The sequence below is a fragment of the Serinus canaria genome, chromosome 1A (genome assembly GCF_022539315.1).
Source record: "Serinus canaria isolate serCan28SL12 chromosome 1A, serCan2020, whole genome shotgun sequence".
NCBI classification, from domain to species: domain Eukaryota; kingdom Metazoa; phylum Chordata; class Aves; order Passeriformes; family Fringillidae; genus Serinus; species Serinus canaria.
In genome coordinates, this window is record NC_066314.1 from 34,642,224 (window position 1) to 34,661,053 (window position 18,830).

The 18,830-nt window shown below is 39.7% G+C and overlaps 1 protein-coding gene across 2 annotated transcripts; it reads right to left on the minus strand.

Annotated features, from left to right (window-relative positions):
* Positions 1 to 1,450: 1,450 nt before the first annotated feature.
* On the minus strand, positions 1,451 to 18,413 carry TSPAN8 (tetraspanin 8). Of its 2 annotated transcripts, none has more exons than XM_009086727.4 (9): positions 18,331 to 18,413; positions 18,050 to 18,238; positions 12,592 to 12,651; positions 9,893 to 10,015; positions 9,187 to 9,261; positions 8,995 to 9,102; positions 7,169 to 7,312; positions 4,611 to 4,694; positions 1,451 to 1,745 (listed from the first exon to the last, which is right to left on the minus strand). In XM_009086727.4, the coding sequence occupies exons 2-9, from the start codon at positions 18,107 to 18,109 to the stop codon at positions 1,692 to 1,694; spliced, it is 708 nt and encodes a 235-aa protein (XP_009084975.2). In that variant the 5' UTR covers positions 18,110 to 18,238; positions 18,331 to 18,413; the 3' UTR covers positions 1,451 to 1,691. The 2 variants fall into 2 exon arrangements, with proteins under 2 accessions (XP_009084975.2, XP_050843220.1); XM_050987263.1 differs by having other exon boundaries at positions 18,363 to 18,381.
* Between the last annotated feature and the right edge of the window lie 417 nt (positions 18,414 to 18,830).

Here is an 18,830-nt window from a genome sequence, read left to right on the forward strand (position 1 = left end):
CAGAACTGTCTGGTAGCTAGATGACTTTCCTGGGAGACACATGTATTACTGAAAGCAGGAACACTGCTTGGCCTAATGGTCTGAGTGCTGGGGAAGGCTGGGGGATGGGACAGAAACTTCCTTTGGTTAAGTTTGAAAAATACCTCTTAGCTGCAGATGAATTTTACCTGAACCCAGTTCTGCTGGAAGGTCTCTGCTCAAGTGAAGATTTTAATGCATTTGTAAGCAAGTTACACTGCTTTGTCAAGATGGGAGCAGTCAGGGTGTGCTTTGAGACAGTCAAGGGCACCCGAGGGGTCTTTAACAAGAGGAGCGTGATTCATGGTTTTCTCTTAAGAGGAGCTATGTGAGGTGCTTAAAGTTGCTATTATGAAGATGGGGGTCCAGCAGAGCTGGATAAATCAGCTAATCCCAACACAGAGGAGGGAGGCCATCAGCCTGCCGTATAAAACTTCAGCAGGTCCCTGTGGGCATCATTAGACACTCTCACACCTTAAAAATCTTGTCCCTGATGCCATTTCTGTTAGAGAGTGACCTAGGCCAGCAGGTCCCCAGGGCTTGGGACCACATGGGGTTCCACTGGGGTGGCAAGGCAGAGCCTGGTCCATCCCTCCATCAGGGTCAGGAGTGGGGCAGTGCAGGGCACCAGGGCAGCCCCAGCCCCTGGCACTTCCTGGGCATGGGCTGAGGCCACACTGGGACACAGGGGTAGACCCAGCTTGGTGGGACTCCATGACCAGGCAGGGAGCTGGAGACCAGCCCTGCTGAGACATGGGTGGGTCAGGGACCAACTGGCCCAGGAGGCTGATGTGGTGTCCTTGCCATGGGAATGCTCAGGGAAACTGGGGTGGCTGGGCAGGGACAGTCAGGGCTGTCAGAACCTCAGGGCCCAAACACCCACATGCACTGGTCAGTCCAAAGGCAGGAAGGATTTTCATGGCTGCTGCTGTGCTGCCAGCTGTGCCCTGTGTTTGTCCACCCACTTGCCTTAGCTGCTCTGGGCAAAGCCTTACCTGCATGACTTCTGCGCCTTCCCTCCACGTGGGCTTGGATTTCACTGCTGATGTTTATTTGCAAAACACATGCCACTAAATCCAGCTCATTCATGCAGCCTAAGCATCATTTAGGCCTGAGAGCACCCATCTCAGCTGCCAAGATACTGATTTAAACATCCCTGAAAGGCTTTCCTATTTGGTTCCAAGTTAGCTGCCCTTCCCACAGGTAACAAAACCCTAACCCCCAGCTCTCTTAATGAAAACACCCTACTCCACAAGCACAGGTTCCCAGGGACCTGAGTTCTCTGGAGCAGCCAGCCACTGCATGATGGTTTGCAGCTGTTTATGGTGACTTTGCTGTGGGTGGTTTAACACTCATCAGGGCACGCCACATGGTGAACTCACTCTCAAGATCACATAATTGCTGTCTTCGGACAAAATAAACACCTCAGAAACACAAGCAAATATGTTTATAGTAAATAAAAAATCATATTCACATCATTAAGTCTTATGAAATATAAAGAGGTCATTTTGCAAGTTGCTAAGCATCCATGAGCAACAAGGGCTGCCATTTTCATCAGAAGAGCTGCCTGGGACATGCATATATTTATCTGAATGTGGTCAGCCAAATTTCTAGCCTTCTTTCTAGAAAGATCTTGATTTGACTGGTGACATCATTCTGACATTTTCACAGTTTCATTTGTTCCCAATCTGGCAGTAGAGGGTCATAGAAAACACCAAACCAAGGATCTGGAAAACAAAGATATTTCTGGTATTACTTGGCAATTCTGGAAATCAACTGTTACACAAGGGGAATATTTTGTTTGCAAATATCTTGGATTTATGCAAGGCTAAATCTGCTATGCAGAAGATTTTTTTCCAGTGTGCCTCTTACAGAATAGAGACATTTAATGAAGCCAGTATATAACCACAGGTAAGACTGCAGATATTGTGGAGAAGTTTCATTTGTTGAAAAGATGGATTGCCTCTGTGCATGAGGACCCCTGTATCTCTGTGTGTTAAAAATGCAGTTGTTAGCTGTCATGGAGGAGCAATTACAGAGAAGTTCAAGAAGTTTGGACAAAAATTGAGCATTTTATTTTCCGATAAAGTTAGAGGGATGTTCACTGTGTATTCTAAGGATTGTCCCCTGTAGATACAGTAGGGGTAAATGAAGGTGGTATAGAAAGTAATCTTATCCCCCAGTGAGTTGCAGCTGGGCCAATTACTAAAGATTAGAAGCAGGCCTGATCTTAACAGGCCAGGCTTGTAGCCAGTAAGAACAAGTGGTATAAAAGAGTGGATTGGTGGGATCTGGAGTTGGATGACTGTTGTAAGGACCAGGCAGAGGCAGTGCTTAGAGGAGCTGCCTGCGAGAAACATTGAGGAGGATGAAGCTCTGGTGATATGAAATCCTTGCACTATAATGATATTAGAACTCACGCTATCTAAGACAACAGTCTCCCTTTAAAATCTCTCTTCTTTTCTAATGTCACTCTCTTCTGTACAACCATATGTGTGAAGTGTATGTATGCAAGTATATATATACATGTGTATACTGTATACAGGTTTACATCTATAAACCTGCCTCACTGTTTTGAGTTGTAAATGATCATGCAACAAATATTTTATATTTCTCAGTAACGCACTTGGGATAGAAGCAATTGTGAGTTCACTGAAAAAGCTGTTATGTGAAATAGAAAACTCAATAAAGTCACCTTCTGTATTGGGAATTACTGGGTACAATTCCATGACGTGTGGCAGACAGCTGGTGAGCTAGATCAGAAAGCTTCCTTCTGAATTTAAAGTTAACCAGTCTGTGAAGGTGTTCCACAAAAATGGAAAGTGCCCAACTGACCCCTTTGAAGCCATGAACACTGACATACTTTATTTACTTAAGGAAGAGACAGAGAAGAGCATATGTAGCACAGAGGTACAGCTGAGACAAAGGGATAGACTCACACCTGGAAGAAACTGACAAGGCTTCCCTGACATACTATGCCCACATTTACACTTGCACCCAAAGGAAACTGGGCCCTTCTTATATATATATAATTTTCACTAGCAGGGTGAGCTGAAAGCAGTAACTGCTCACAAGTGGCAAAATGAAGCAGGCAGAGGGGAGAAGAGCACCTCTTTTTGTCTGGGATTTTCTGGAGCAGAGAGGTGGTTAAACAAGTGGCCTTTGATTTGCAATTGCTCGAGTTAATATGGAAAGGCTAAATGTTTATCAAGTGCAAATTGCTATCCAACAATTTGTGCTGAGTCTCATATTGTTTATTCATGTTGTTTTCTGATCCTTTTACAACTGGGGAAGGCAGCCAGCACAGAAAATGCCAGCTGGAGAACAGGAAAGAATGATGGCCAATGAACTAAAGGCTACAACCCACATAACTGCAATAACTAGAGCAAAGTGACTTATAATTTGCTTTAGGGATACAGATGCAATTTTATACTTCAATTATATTTTAAGACTATTTAATATCAGTGTATTTCACCTATTTTTCCCTCAAAGTAATCATATGGGTGGGAGACCTGACTGCCCACATATAGCTCCTTAAATACCAGAAAGCCTGTGCTGAGTAAGAAGTTGGTGGCCTGTACATTTCCAGTGCTGCAGCTGCGTAATTCCTCCCCACTTATTACTATTTTCCTGGAAACAGAGTTTGGAATTGGGGCTCTTGCCCACTCTTCTGCCATGAGGAGCAATCCTCTGCCAATGATGTTAAGAAGTATTTGCTTTGAATAACAGACTGAACTTTCCACAACAATCTTTGCCATTTCTGTTTTTCCTTTAAACATCCACTGGTGGAGAGTGAGGGGGGAGGAAAATCAAGGAGGAAGAGTGAAAAGAAAAAAAAAAAAGACTGAAGAAAGCATCATGATGAAATCCCTAATTTCTTTATCATTTTCTCCTATTCAAATCAAAATCAAGTAGCTGACTGGATAGCCTTACTTCTTTTCTTCCTCTCTTCAGAGAAAACCTTGCATGTTATTCTTCAGTGTATGGTGAGGAAATGAAAAGAAACAGTTCACATACTCTGTGGTTTTTTTACACAGGAATATATGAAGCATCAGAGGTGTGCACTCAGGCACATTCATGTGTCATCTTGATGCTTAAAGTTTTAATGCCTCAGAATTATAATTTTGTACCAAAACTTCTTGATTATAAAAAATATGTACTCTAGGGCCTAAGTTTTCTTGGGAGATTACTTTTTCCTCAAGAAAGGATGAGAAAGAGGAGGAAAAATCTGTCTATTCTTCCTCATGTCTTCTGGCGCTGTTTATTCGCGCACATCTCTGTACACAGAGCTCAGTGTCAAGACACAGCCCAGCTTCAGGACTGGCAATTCTTTGGAAGAAAATCTCCCACTTGATACACTTATATAGGCAGCAGGGTGGTCTGATCTCACCTGAAGTCTGCAGCTCAGCAGCCATATACTTTAATGAAGTATGTTTATATGAATAACAGTAAGGTTATAGCGAAGGTGAGAGGTGATTTTCCCTAGTCTATTAATTGAGCAAGCCACGTGTTTTAATCCCATTCCCAATGTGTTTCCAAGTAGAAAATATTGCTTGTCAGCTACTAAGTATTTTAACAGTGTACACTGGTACCTCAACAACAGCCAGTCCAAAGGCGATCCCCATAACTATGACCAGATTGTCTTTAATTTGTTTCATAATCACTTCTCCACAGGACTGAAAAAGAAAACAAAAACAAAAAAAAAAAACCAACCAAAAAAATTATTAATTTTTTTAATAATTAAAAAATTATTAATTATAGGAAAGAATATTATCCTATAGGATATAGGAATAATTGGAATATATAGGAAAATATAGGAATATATAGGAATGCATCTTCTAAAATACTCTCAAACTCTCTCTCACTTTAGCTCTGCGCTATAAAAACTAATTGAATTTACTCTGGCTTGTTGCTACTGAACACAAAACACACAGCTATGTGTACTTTATGCTCTGCGAAAGTCTTTGCCCTCCCAAGTATGAAGATTTAGTAGCTGACCGTAAAAAGCTACTAATTTAAAGGAAGACATAGAGCTGTAATGCCTAATGTTTGCATTGTTTTCAGTTAACAAGGAAAGAAGTGTTTGTTCTTACTTTCATTTGATAATCATTTGCTACTAGGAAAGAGTCAATGCAACCAGCCATGACCAGGTCTGAAAGGAAGCTTGTTTCCTTTCAGAATTTGGATTTGAATGTTTGGATTTAAAACTTCAAGGTTTATTATTAGACTTGGGATTAACTAAAAATATTTGGTTATAAAACCTAGCTTCAAAATTAATTTTGTCCAAAGTTTGGTGGTCTTAGGCTAGGGCTGGAAGGAAGAGAGTAACCAGCATGGCTTCATGAGTCCTGCCTGTTGAACTTGATTCCTTCTATGACAGGTAACCCACCTAACTGGTCTTGGAATGACAGTAGATGTAAATTTTTGAACTTCAGCAAAGATTTTGGTGCTGTCTCTCACAGTAATCACAGCACCAAACCGGACAGAGTTCAAGAAGCATTTGAACAATGCTCTCATGGGCATGATGTGATTCTTGGGACTGTCATGTGCAGGGCCAGGAACTGCACTCAGTGATCCTGACGGGTCCCTTCCAACTCAGCCTATTCTATGATTCTACAGCTGAAGTTCTGTGCTGAGCTACACTCCTTTTGAATATTTGGATAGTCTGTTCTTACAGTGACTACATCTTCTCTAGGCACTGACAATCCTCCTTCTGCAAACAGGAGGGAAAGCCAAGTACAGCTTAAATACATCCAAATTACATTTTTGTTACAACACTACAACTGACTTCCCCCCAAATATAGTTGTATTTTTTCACCATATTTCCTCTCTCACAATAAACACATGGGTCTTCTCCTTCTAGTTCTTCTAAAAATCTCTCAGTTAAGCTGACTCATAACTGCACTGGATTTCAAATCTTTTTTCCCATATCAGAAGAGTTGGATATCTCTACTAGCATCTCACATCACCATGAAATCTGTGTGTTCATATGAGCAATATCTTGCACCTGCAGTAATTTCACAGATGGCTTCTCATGTGTCCTTTGAGGGCTTGCCTGAGGCCAAAAAGACATTAAAGTGTGGCCAAAACACCCTCTTTGTATACATCTTACTTCCAGATTGGGTTCTGGTATCCTCTACTTAAACAGATTGTTTCATTGCATTAAAATAGTACTTGCTTCTGTGGGACTACACGGGGAGGAAATTACTGCTCGGGCAGGACCTGATTAAGGAGCTGTGCAATTAGAGAATTGTACAACCAGAATGGGCATCTGCTAAAATCTGCAGATTTGAACATCTGCTAAAATCTGCAGATTTGCCAGTATGCACCTAGGTGCTAGATGCATACTGGCAAAATTTGCACCACCAACTTTCTAAAACTTCAATTACTTTGTGATATTCAATTATTTTGTGCACTTCTTTTTAAATATTTTTTTCATATCCATAGAGTCCAGATTTCCTTATAATGAGACATGCAAACTATGAAATTTTTTATTTGAGATCTCTACTGTCTATGAGATGGTACTCTTTTAAGTGTGCTTTCTTTTTGCCTATCACCAGATATTTTGCCTTATTACAATAATTAAGAATTTCAAAAGGCTGTAGTCGTAAGAAATCTTTGAAAATTCTGCCATGAATCCCACAATATCTAAGGTTTCATTCCAGCAGATTCTGCAGAATGAGTGTGGGGTTTTTAATTAAAGAATTATTAAACCCTGAAGGTCTTGCATTTAATGTGTTTGATTTTCAATATACCTTTGCATTTTGAAAGTCTCTAAGACAACATGTCTACTGGCACAATGAGCCTGGATGGGAGCACAGCCTTTGGAGAGAGGAATGAGAGCCAAAGGGTTGCTGGTGTGCAGCTCTGACCCAGGGTGATACCCTGACCCCAAAGTCAATAATTTTCATCAACAGTAACCATGTAGATTGCTAAGGGCCTAAACTGGAGAGATCTCAGGAAGAGGAAGGAGCAGAGTTATGAACAGTCATGTCTTAACAGATGGTGTGGGGGTAATTCTGGCCAAGAAAGAGAAAGCAAAACCTTTGCCTGTTCAGAAAGATACAGAACTCCTGACTAGGCCAGTCACCAGAGATAACCTTGGGTTAAAACTTGGCTCTTTGGAAAGAGGAGTGAAAATTTTTCTCACTTTTTTATAGATGTATCTGCCTTTTTTGTAGGTGCAGAGGTCTGATGATGATGGGTTCTCTACTTCACACTGACAGATGTCTTTGTGTTTGTCAAAATTTTGTCCCCAGTCTTCAGGTCCATTCTGCAATCCACAACATTGGTACTGCAAGAAAGGAGTAAATGTGGAGAAGAGTTTAAAAAGATGTGATTTTCAGTATAAAGAGAGTAGGTGAAGGAGCTGATAGGAACAACAAAACACAAATTTTATTTCACCTTTTACAATGTGGAAGTTTTCTCAAATTGGTATGTCTCAAATACCCTTTACATTTCTATACCATTTATGAGAATGTAAATGCATACCCTTTTTTTAAAAAAAAAAAGAAGAGATAGGAGAAAAAAGACCAGATTTTCAGTATAAGATGCTCAAAAAACATTAACATTCCATAAAGCTAGTAATTATCAGTGCCAGAATGGAACTAGAGCACTGGGTATAGTATTATTTTAAAATCAGCCTTCTTTCTGTAGGTTGTACTTGCAGAAGGTAAGTTGCCAGCTCCAGTAACATCCACATTTCGCATCTTGAAAAGCCAGGCTGGAAATGTAAAATTCAGGCACACAAAACTCTGAAATCTAGAAAAATTACTTATTTGAATGATGGTTATCCCTTTAAATTGGAAATGGACTGAGGAGACCAGGGCTCCATTTGGGGTTTGTGAAACCTAAACCAGGTGCAGTTTCACTTCATGTTCCTCTATATTCAAACCACTAAAGCTCAGAGGTGCAAACTTGGGTTTCAGGTCCCCCCTCTATTAAAAAGCAGCTGGAAATGTTCACATAATTTTGTATAAAAGCAAAGGCTGTGGGACATAATACAGCAGTCCTGTTACATTTAAAAATTAAAGCAGTAATTAGGGGATTTTTCATTTTGCTCATCTCTCCAGAGGCCTTATTATATCAGAAGAAATAAGCTGTCTCAGAAGCAGAGGACAAGGCTGGAGATGGAATGGGAAAGGAGAAGTGGAAGTAACATGACACCTAAATATTGTTCCTTGTTTGGTTTTCTTTCATACAGCAGTCTTTAAAAGCATAAAAATTAACTTTATGTCAATCCATAAAAGCAATCACCATTAGGGGCTAAAAGCCAGAGCAGCAGGCATTCTGTCACTGTACAGACCCAGGTACCTGTGGGAGGGGAGGGGTGTATGCTGTCAGTCATCAGTGAGATTCCAGGGTGTTCTCTGTGAGATGCCCAGGAGCAAGCTCACACTAAGCATCCACTATCTGGGATCTTGCAGGATGGGGGCACCAGGAAAAGTGCAAGCACAATAAAATAAACTTCTCATCATATGTTCTTCCCTCTTCTAACACAGTAAAGTGTGGCATTTAATGACTTTATAGCAGTAGGGTACTCCATATTACATGCACTCCTGATGTTTTCCTAATCCCTGGGGTACACTTTCCTTAAAAGTACTGGAGAGTTCTTATTTGGGATACAGTGAAAGACCAATGTTCCTTCAGAAGGGAAAGCTGTAAGAAAAGGCCATGAAGTCCTCTCCTAAAAGAGTTTCCCTAACTGTCAGTCTTACTTGCATGTGGTGTGTCCTTGCTTCATTGCTCTTATAGACAGCACTATTGCACAAAGAAATCATCACAGGAAGACCCTGTCCTATCAAGAGAACAGAAGTCCCTTCTGTGGTGATTTGACTTGCCTTTAAGTCAGACCCTTTCCCATCCCCAGGGAACGAAATTCAAATCTGCAGCAGAGTAGTCATAAAATGAAGTGGAGACAGATACCAAAGATGAGACAGAGAGAAACAACCTCTTTGTTTTTTTACTTTTAATTACCGTTTTCTGCAGCTTCTGGAATTCTTCCTGATACTCTTGATATTCTCCTGTAGTACTTTGCAGTGCACTCACACCTTCATTTAGAGTACTGTTAAAGAGTTCTTCAACCTGCAAGTTAAAATACATTACTAATTTTGTGAGAAGAAATAAACTCTATGAGGACATCAATGAAAATATAGAATAATACTGTACCTGAGGTTTGTACACTGCTCCTAAAACACCTGCTGTGACCTGAAGAATCAGTATCAGAAGCAGTGCAATAAAAAACTGGGAAAAAACAAAAGGGTAGAAAACTATATTACTTTTGACCAAGGTGATATAATTTCTTTTAAGTTAATATATTTATCTTTCATATGCCTGAATAACCCTGTAGGTAGAATGATTTTCCAGTCAAAGCTGCTCCAACTATTTCTTCTTTGATGATAATAAAAACTGGTGCTCAAGACAGAGCGTGCTCAGCTGGTGATCAAAACAAAGCACATGCCAGAACAGTGTCATGATAACAGTGTGTAGGTGAGAGTTGGGCAGGAGGACAGGGAGGACATTCTAAGTGAACCAGCAAAGAGAAGGCTGGGAATTTAGAAAGTTAAATAGAATTGGTAATGGGTGAAAGCTGATGGAGGGAACTTGGATGATGGCTGGATGGGAAAAAAGCTAGTGAGGATCATTCTCAAGTCTCTCTGGACCCTGTCCTCTTGCTGATGAGACCAACCATAATTGTTACCACAACAGAATTTAGAAGGGTCCCAAACTCAAGGTGAGCAAAGAAAACACAGGATTATAATCACGCTTCTGGTTAAATTAAAAGGTGCCCATCCTCATTTGATACTTGCAAGTACTCTATCCATCACATGTGGCTGTGGCCTGTTAAAGGTGGACAGATGTTTTTCTTTCCTACCAACATCAGCATGCACCGGCTCTCCTTTACAGCACCGCAGCACCCGAGGAACCCGAGGATCATGATGATGGCGCCTACGGCTATTAGTAGATTAACTCCTCCAAGCATGCTGCTGTCTATACCCTGAAAAGAGAGAGGAAAAACAATCTTTCAGCTACAAGAAGGTCCTCCTAAAAGCATCTGCATTCCCCAAAACAAGATCATTATTTAGTAGCTGATAAATATACTCAGTAGCAAGGTATGGAGAAATTGTGATCCATAAATAAACAAAGCTCTAATGCTCCCTTCTCAAATGTTGTGGTGGAGAGCTTTGAAAAATATGTTTTTTTCACAACCTTTGTTTCTGCACAAGATGAAAATCAACTTTACAGAGTAATTGAATAAATATAGATCTTCTGTCTTTAAAGTGCCTTTTTAGTTGGTTTTCAGTCAATGAATCTTTGCTTTTTACTGGAAGTAGGAGACTTGATTACCTCAAAACCTCTCCTTCATTAACCCAATGTTAAAGAAAAAAATCTCTGTTTGCCATTAGGAAACCAGGAACATACTCTATGACTGTTCCTGAGAGAACACTTCCTGGAGTGATGCTGCACATATTAGAGAAATAGTTAGATGTATTTTCCAAGGCAGATTTCTTTTTCCTTTTTTCTTTTGTTTTCTCCCAGGCTTGATCTCTAATATTACCCTCAGAGATGAGAACTTTATTTTGATGTGTGATGCATTCTACTAAACAATTCATATACCTCAATATTATTAAATATCAAATTATTCAGTTCCCACAGGACTGACTAAGGCCAAAGGCCTAAAGACAGAAAAATGTTCAAAGAATATTCTCCAGTGATACTGGTGCCAAGATTAGAAAAAATGTCTGGAAGTTGTCACATTTATCTTCTGATGGGAATTGCAAAGGTATATAGACAAGTATAATTTGAAGAATGTGTTGTTCTTTCCCTTTCCAAGTTGGACTGAACCTCCTGTTATTTCTTCTTAGAAAGCTCTATTCATCTACAGCCAAATCCTTATGGTCTGCTCAGTTATTACTGAGGCGAAACATACATTGGTTTTGAATGGGAACTTTGCATGCCTGGAGGCAAAAATGTGAGAAAATGCTTTCAATTTTGGTCCTGACTCTTAATTCGTATGTTTTTGGGGAGTAATAAGTGTTGCTTCAGGAAAGCAGTTGGACACACATTTAAATATTCTTTTCTGAATAGGAAATCTCTCAAAAAATAAGATTTGGTAGTGGTTTTGGTTTTCCAAGCTCCATTGCATCATTTGAGCCATCATACCAGAGACTGTCAAGTATCAAGTATGGCAGTTTTAGCTTTTTGTAAAACGTTGATTGAGGAGTGAAAGTTGTGATTCTTCCTCTTCCAAAGAAGAAAATGTCAGAGCTCTCCAACATGACCTGATTTATCCAGTGACACAGTGTCATCTTGAAACAAGTTCCCTTGCACCCATGCTTTGCCAGACATGAGACATCTGGGACTGGATAAGGGTAAAGTGCCATCAGCCACATGGCAGGGAATGTACAAAGCTATCTTCTTACCTTCACCATATTTTATTTCCAGGTGGGAAAATATTGGTTTAAAAGTTGTTCTTCTTAACTGACAGACTGTGCTAGAGCAACAGGGAGTTATCTGAAGAATTGCAATGTAATCTATGCTAAAGGCTCAAACTGAAAGCTGAAAAAAAAATGCTTCCGTATGACACCTGGTTGTTTTTTCATTTCTCTGGCTAAGAAGTCTTTTTAGAAAGAGAAGAATTCAAATTAAGCTTTCAAATTAATTTGCATTTCTATGTCCCAAATTGATTTGAAAGAATGTACTGCTTAAACCTTAGAGTCAGTGCCAAAGGTACTCACTGGGGAAAGGGTCCACAGGACCATGGGATTTTTGAAACAACAGGACCAACCTCTGCTGCATGTCTGCAGGATGGAGAGCTCCTCAAAACTGTATTTTCCCTAGCTTTGCAGAAAATAAAAGTCATAATGTCCGAAGTAATTTAATAACCCATACAAAAAAATCATGAGGGCAACTCAGGGTCTTTTCCTACCCTCCAGGAGGAGTTTTAGGACATTGTAATCATAGATTCTTGGGCATTTAAAACTCTTTATATATAAATATGAGGAGAAAAGGATAAGGTGATTTTAAGGAGCTGTTGAAAATTGAACGGAAAAATCCTTTCTCCCTTTCAAAGTTGCAGTTACTGGATAAATGAGAATTCTGTTATTGAACATAGTGAGAAAGATAAAAATATTCCTCACAAACATAAGGAGTAACCCTAGGAATAGAGATGACTATACTATTCTAATAGGGAAAAACATGGAAAAGACTATGAGCTGCATGTCTCCGCATTATTCTCTCTAACACCAAAATCATTAACAAAAAAGCATAATTATTTTTCATTAGAGATGAGAGACGCATTTTCAAACAGAAATCTGTGTTCATCTGCATGAAACTACATTGATAACATTGGCAGCTACTTCTCATAGCCATGTATCTCTGCTTGCATTGATCACGTATCTGACTACCTGCACCATGATGTTTCATCTTAACGTCATAAAATGCATTCCTCTTCACCCACACAAACCACCTCAACAAGAACATAGAAAATTTGTGGAAATTAAGATGGGAAATTAAAGTATATGCAGTAGTTTCCACATTTTACATGGTGCTGGTATGACTGCATGCATTTACCTGCTGACCACTGCGAACACGCATCCATATAGAGAATCCCAAAATAATGCAACCACACACCTGTGGGCGAAAATAAAGACAAGTTAGAGAGGTCAGCAACTTTTTTACTAACATTCAGTATCCAAATTGTACCATATGCTGTCCAAACTTCTGAAATCACTTGTTTGGCAAAGCAAAAGAAACATGAATTGTTGGAGCAGAGAACATTGATTCATTTCCAGGAAAATTCGTAAGTGTAGTTAAATCTTCAGGTATGCACCAAATCCCTGATGTTTCCACCCCAGAGGACTACACATTTACATGATGATTTATACATGTGTTTGGGAAGCACACAGAAATTACGTCAGATGAAAGAGAAATATAAATTGCTATTGTATGTATAAAACGTGTCTGTAAAGATTGCTGTTTCCTGAATAATGGAAACATGAGATTTGATAAGGGATGTTTGTGTATAATCTGCTGTTTCTACCCTTATTCAGGACACATATCTGGAGACATTCTCTACGGTAAACCTAAGAGGAAAAGTTCTAAATAAATTCTTTTTGCTGTTTCAAATGCAGCAATATCTGGCCATCTCCAATCCTTAGAACAGGTCTCATAAAATGCCTAGGGTATATGTTCCCATTATAATTTTACAGAAAGCAGACAAATACAACTTGAGCTTGTATATATGAATGTTTGACCAGCATGACTTTCCTTAAGATGTTGAAGTCAGGGAAGGTGAATCACAGGTCCAGATACATTCCTTCATTTCTAGTTGTGCTCCTATTTCATCGATCATTGAGGTACTGTTCCCCCATGTGCCAGTCACTCTATTCCTAACCTTGTTGTTGATGAAGCTCACACAGAATTTCTCTTTAATAAGTGTTGGACATAGGTAACCAGGAGGCTACTCAGGTGTGAGGATTGTGCCTACTGAGATTACTAGTAGGAAAGAGAACTCAGTGAGGACCAGAGACAAGTCAGATTTATAATTATCTCCATCTGCCATTAATACTCAAGTCATAAATGGCCCTGAAATTTTGTTATGAGAAGACTGGGAGTATTGAAATTAAAATAGGGGGTTTTTACACAGTTTAGATATTTTTTCTTTAAAAAAACTTTCCCCACAGAACTTTTTATATAATATTCAGGATCAAAGACATTAATGACCTTAGCAGATCATTGAATACGGAATAGGGCCAGACATGAGTACCACACATTTTCCTGCTCTAAGTAAAGCTCCTATAAGTACATTTTTAACATGAAAAAGAAAATTGTACAATCAATGACAACTATAACATGTTATCAAATTTAACTAGAACTCCCCACTGAAGCCTTTTGAATCCTGCTGAATTTGCCTAGAAACTGATGGTGTATCAAATGACTGTACATTTCAGTCTTGTTCAGCAGCACTGTGTGAGGGATGTGGCTATTCACTAGATACCATGGCCTTGCTGATGTGAAAGTTTCCACTGAAGCATCTATTGCTACAAATCCAAAGAGAGCTTTTTTGTTATATAGGGCCTCCTATTCAAATACAGCAGAGTAGTAGAAGCAAATTTAGCAAAATGCACAGGAACACATCAATCAAATAGGAGTGCTACATTATTTTCTTGACGTAAAAATAGAAACATTATTAATAAATCAAAATTTTAGTAAGATGTGCTCATATTTTAATTTTAAAATAGAGTTGGTTTAGGTTGATAAAAAATGTTCAATTTTAGTAGAATCTTTATGATTTATTTCTAGTTATTTTCATAAAATACAAAGTGTAGAAAAACACATAAAGAAAAGCTTTGAAATAGGAAATCAAAATGGTCTGTTACTAAAGAGTCCAAGTTGAACATGTCAAGTCCAAGTTGAACAGTCCAAGTTGAACAAATTTGCTGCAATACTCCATCTTAAAGTTTTCTTAAAATATAATTTCAATTAAATAAACTTTCTTTCCAGGAAATTTCATTTTTAATGAGCTGCTAGTGTTTTCTGATGGAATAAAACGAGCTTCTTTGAAAATGTCTTCACCCATTTTCCCAAAATTATCTGGCTATCTTATTTTTGCTGTAATCCTTGATAAAGAATCAGTGATTTTATCTCAGTCTCATAAATTGATTAGCAAGAATACTGCTGTCCCTCACATTTGGTTGGTCCTTCTCAAGCTTTCAATTTTGGCATGAGGAGGAAATACAACTCAGTTGGTTAAATCAATATCACCTCAGATGAGCCTGCCATAGTGCTGAACCAACAGTACATTAAGACTCTGCAATTCTCACAAATACCAAATTTGTGGGGAATTTCCTCCACTGGCACACCCTTTTCAAACAGTAAGTTCAAGTATATCAGGAGGAGCTTTCACAAGGTTGCTTCTGTTAAAGAAAATATATGACTGGCATACTTCCTTGAGACACCTGAAATGACAGCTCTAGGCAGGTCCTACAGAGAATGTGTCTCTGGCTCAGCAAACCTGCTAAGCTTGTCTTGCTACTTCAGGGTCTGAGATGTTCACATTAAGGTTCAGAGAAGGGGCCACTTTGCAGATGGGACTGCAAGTCTGGTATTAACAGCTGATCAAAGATGCTCTGTCACTAACCACGTTGCTTCAAACAAGCATCAGACATCAGTATTCAGTGAAAAAAAATAGGTAATCCTACAATTTTGCATGATGTGGAGTAACAGAAGTTGACACAATGAGGACAGCAGGTGAGACAGGATATCCTCCAAACTCCAAAGAAGGGAAAGAAGAAAAATCTGATATGTCTTAGGTTTAATGCACAAAACTGACAAGGATTAATTTAAGGACTGTTAGAAACTCCATACAGGCACCCAGTTCCAAAGCACAGATCTTCAAAAACCTGCCACAGTCTTTCACCAAACTGGGAAGATGAAAAACTCTGTTTGTGTGCTGGAGGCCAGCATGGGGCTCATGGGCATGTAGATGCCCAGGGAACACACATCATGTAGTGAAGCCATAGTCAATTTGCAGAGCTATCTTAGACTATTCCAGGGGTTACACACTTAGTGTGATGCTGCATGAGCTGCTTAGAAAATGTCATCAGAAGCCTAGAAAGCTCACTCCTGAGTCTTTTAAGAGAGGACACTCCCTTAGAGATTGCAAAGGGTGTAAAATGAGAACACCAGGTAAGTACGCAACTGTCATTCTTATCTATTTAGGTCAAAGTCACCTTCATTTCCCAGTGTCAGTAATTTTCCACTTGTTAACTGCCTTGAGTACTAGAGAGGAGCTGTGGGATGAGTGGCTGTAAAGTCATCTCTGTTCCCTCAACCTTACTGTTGCAGTTTAGTGATTTCCATGAATTAGAGACAGGAATGTGAACCAAAAAATTCCATTTCATTATATTTCTGTCAGGCCATACTGTTCTTCCCAATCTTGCTCATGCTAAACTAAACATTTGCCTAAAAATAATTAACTATAGCTGCATTCCTTTCCTCCTCTGTTTCATTCTTCCCTCTCTTTATAGTGCTAAACACCTTTCCTGAAACAGTTAACTACAGTTGCATTCTTGTCCTTCTCTGTTCCATCGAGGCAGGCACATGCACAGTGAATGCTCTCAGCATTTTCTTCCTCAGAATACAGTATAGGTTTTTCAGCTTTTGTATAAAGACAGAAGGAAGTTTGTTTCACACAAGCTTGTTTCAAGGCTCCCCCAGGATCCCACTCCTTCTTTCTCCCTAGGAAATCCACACTGTCACTGGAGGCATAGGACACTAATCCATTGTTCATTCTAGAAGTAGTTTGGAGCTTTTCTAATGCTAGTCTGAGACATTTGTCCATGTTTCAGCTCACAGTAAACACCGATGAATGTGAACAGGTGTGCTGGTTTTGGCTCGGGTTATTTTCTTCATAGTGGCTGGTACAGGGCTGTTTTTTGGTTTTGTGCTGAACACAGGGTTGGTAACATAGAGAAGTTTTTGCTATTGCTGAGCAGGGCTTACATCAAGTTTTCTTCCTCCTTTCAAAGTGCTAAACTGGTGAGGAGACTGAGGGTGCATGGGAGGCTGGGAGGAGACACAGCCAGGATACGTGGCCCCAGCTGACCAAAGGGATGTTCCAGACCATTTGACATCATGCTCAGTAGATAAAGCTGGCAGAAAGAAGGTGGAAGGACATTTGGAGTGATGGCATTTGTGTTCTCAAATAAACACTCAATGAGGACCTGCCCTCATGGAGATAGCTGAACACCTGCCTGCCCATGTGAGGCAGGAAATTAACTATTTGTTTTGTCTTGCTTACATGAATGGCTTTTGCTTCCCCTATTAAACTCTATATGTCAACTCACTAGTTTTCCAGCTTTTATGCCTTCAATTCTCTCCCAGTCCTGCTGGTGGGGGAGTGAGTGAGTGTCCGTGCGGTACTTGGTTGCTGGTTGGGGTCAAACCACAAAAACAGGAAAAAACTTCCTGATGATCAGGAAGTGAAATTCAGAAACTTACAGATTCTTGTAAATACTGTTGCACAAAAACTTCAACATAAATGTCAAAAATCTTCAATCTGCCTTCCTTAAACTGAAGGAAGAAACTGGGGCAGACAGTCCAAACCATCACTGGTCTGTCAGGAATTTCTTTGTGAGGTCCATAAGTGATCAAAGAATTTGGGCTAGCCACAAATTTTCCAAGGCTACTGTTTGTGGTCCCTTTTGAATGGTATTACCTTTTCACTTGAAAAAAATCCCTTGAGGCAAAGCCCATAATATGGCTAGTAGTTCCGCTTCTGGTTTCAGTGAACCCCTGGTGAACCTGACAAAGCTCTGTCAGGAAATCTGACAGTGAGGCTGAACCATGAGAGAAATGTTCTTTAACTCAAACCTTTCCAGAGTTTCCAGGACCTGAAATTCTTGCACCCAGCTGAGATGCGATAAGTAGACAAATGCAGTTCAAATAACACCAGAAACCTGCACAGCCTGCTGTGCTGTGCTGTATCGGCCTTGGTACAGCTGTGGCAGTACTGCCAGCACATACATTCTTAGAAACACTCACTGCCCACCCTCAGAAACTAATTATGCACTAAATGTAAAGCAAAGAACCACAAAGAAGGCTGTAAAACCATTTATCAATTAGAAGGCTAAAGATTCAAGTAAATTTTCCATATTTTCTATTGCAACTGCCTTTTCAGGATCTTGCACACAAACAGCAACAAAAAAAGGAAAACGACTGTGCATTGTTATTGGAGAGTCTGTTATCTTCTGACTGAGATGAGTGATGTCCCTTGACATGAGGGGCACAAGATGAACAGGGAGACAGATTTGTAGCTTATCTACTTTTAAATGCAGAGGGAAAAGTGTTTAGATGGAAAAAGACAAAGGGAAGGGCAAAAGTTAAATATATTCTCCCCTCCTGGATTTAGAATCATACTCTGGTTCCACTTATGCTCTATTTTCTTTACAATTTCTTTAACTGCAGTATTCAGATAATGGGGAACACATTTCCTTCATCATTAATAACAGTTTAAACACTGACTTACCCAAAATAAGAAGTTGAAGATGAACATGGAGTACTTCAGGCATTTGCTTACACCCGCCATTTTCAACAAGCTGAGACAAAAACAAGTGCTGCAAAAGAAACTTTCCTAAGAGTTTGACCTCGATATAAAAGTTGTTCTTGTGTCTTCAGAAAACCTCTCAAAGCACGTCAAATACACCGTGCTCTGCTCCTGAAAGCAAATGTTACAACCAAGTCATCCACAATTGCTTAAATAGTTGCTTTATCACAGGTAAATATTAACCAAGCATTAGGGAGCACTACCAGCTGTTATCACCAAGTCTCTAGGTTCTTACTGTGTCTTGTGATTTGCACTTCTCTGTAATAATCCTATGACTTGCCCTACGCCTCAAAAGTAAATAATGAAGCAGAAGTCAGTTTTAAGAGGTGAGCACAGAAATATTTTGCAACCTGCTTTCATGAGGAAGTTGAAATTATTGCATTTCCCAATCCTTTACGTTGCAGGGTTTACTCTTTCACTGACTAATGTTTACTGCCAGCATTCATTCAGTTGTGTTCACACTTCCACTTCAGATGTTCAACCAGTGTGAAGGGATGAGTCTGCTTTATCCCAGAAGAGGAGGGATAAGGAATCTGCCAATGTTTTCTCCCTCTGAGTATCTTCTTCAGATCCTTTTCCTCTTTCCCAGCAAGTGAGGGCCCCAGGAACCTGAGCACTGTGGTGCAAAAATGTCCTACTGTGCAGATTTCCAGAGGCATTTTGAACCCCAGCACATCAACCCTAGTTCTGGGACTAGGTGCAG

Bases quoted from the DNA above. Each gene is read 5' to 3' on its own strand.
- TSPAN8 (XM_009086727.4), bottom strand. From the start codon at position 18,109: ATGGCGGGTGTAAGCAAATGCCTGAAGTACTCCATGTTCATCTTCAAC. The intron at 12,652-18,049 runs GTAAGTCAGTGT...TTTCGCCCACAG, and splicing joins TCTTCAACTTCTTATTTTGG to GTGTGTGGTTGCATTATTTT. The intron at 1,746-4,610 runs GTACCAGTGTAC...TTTGTTTTCCAG, and splicing joins TTGGACTGGCTGTTGTTGAG to ATCCTTGGTTTGGTGTTTTC.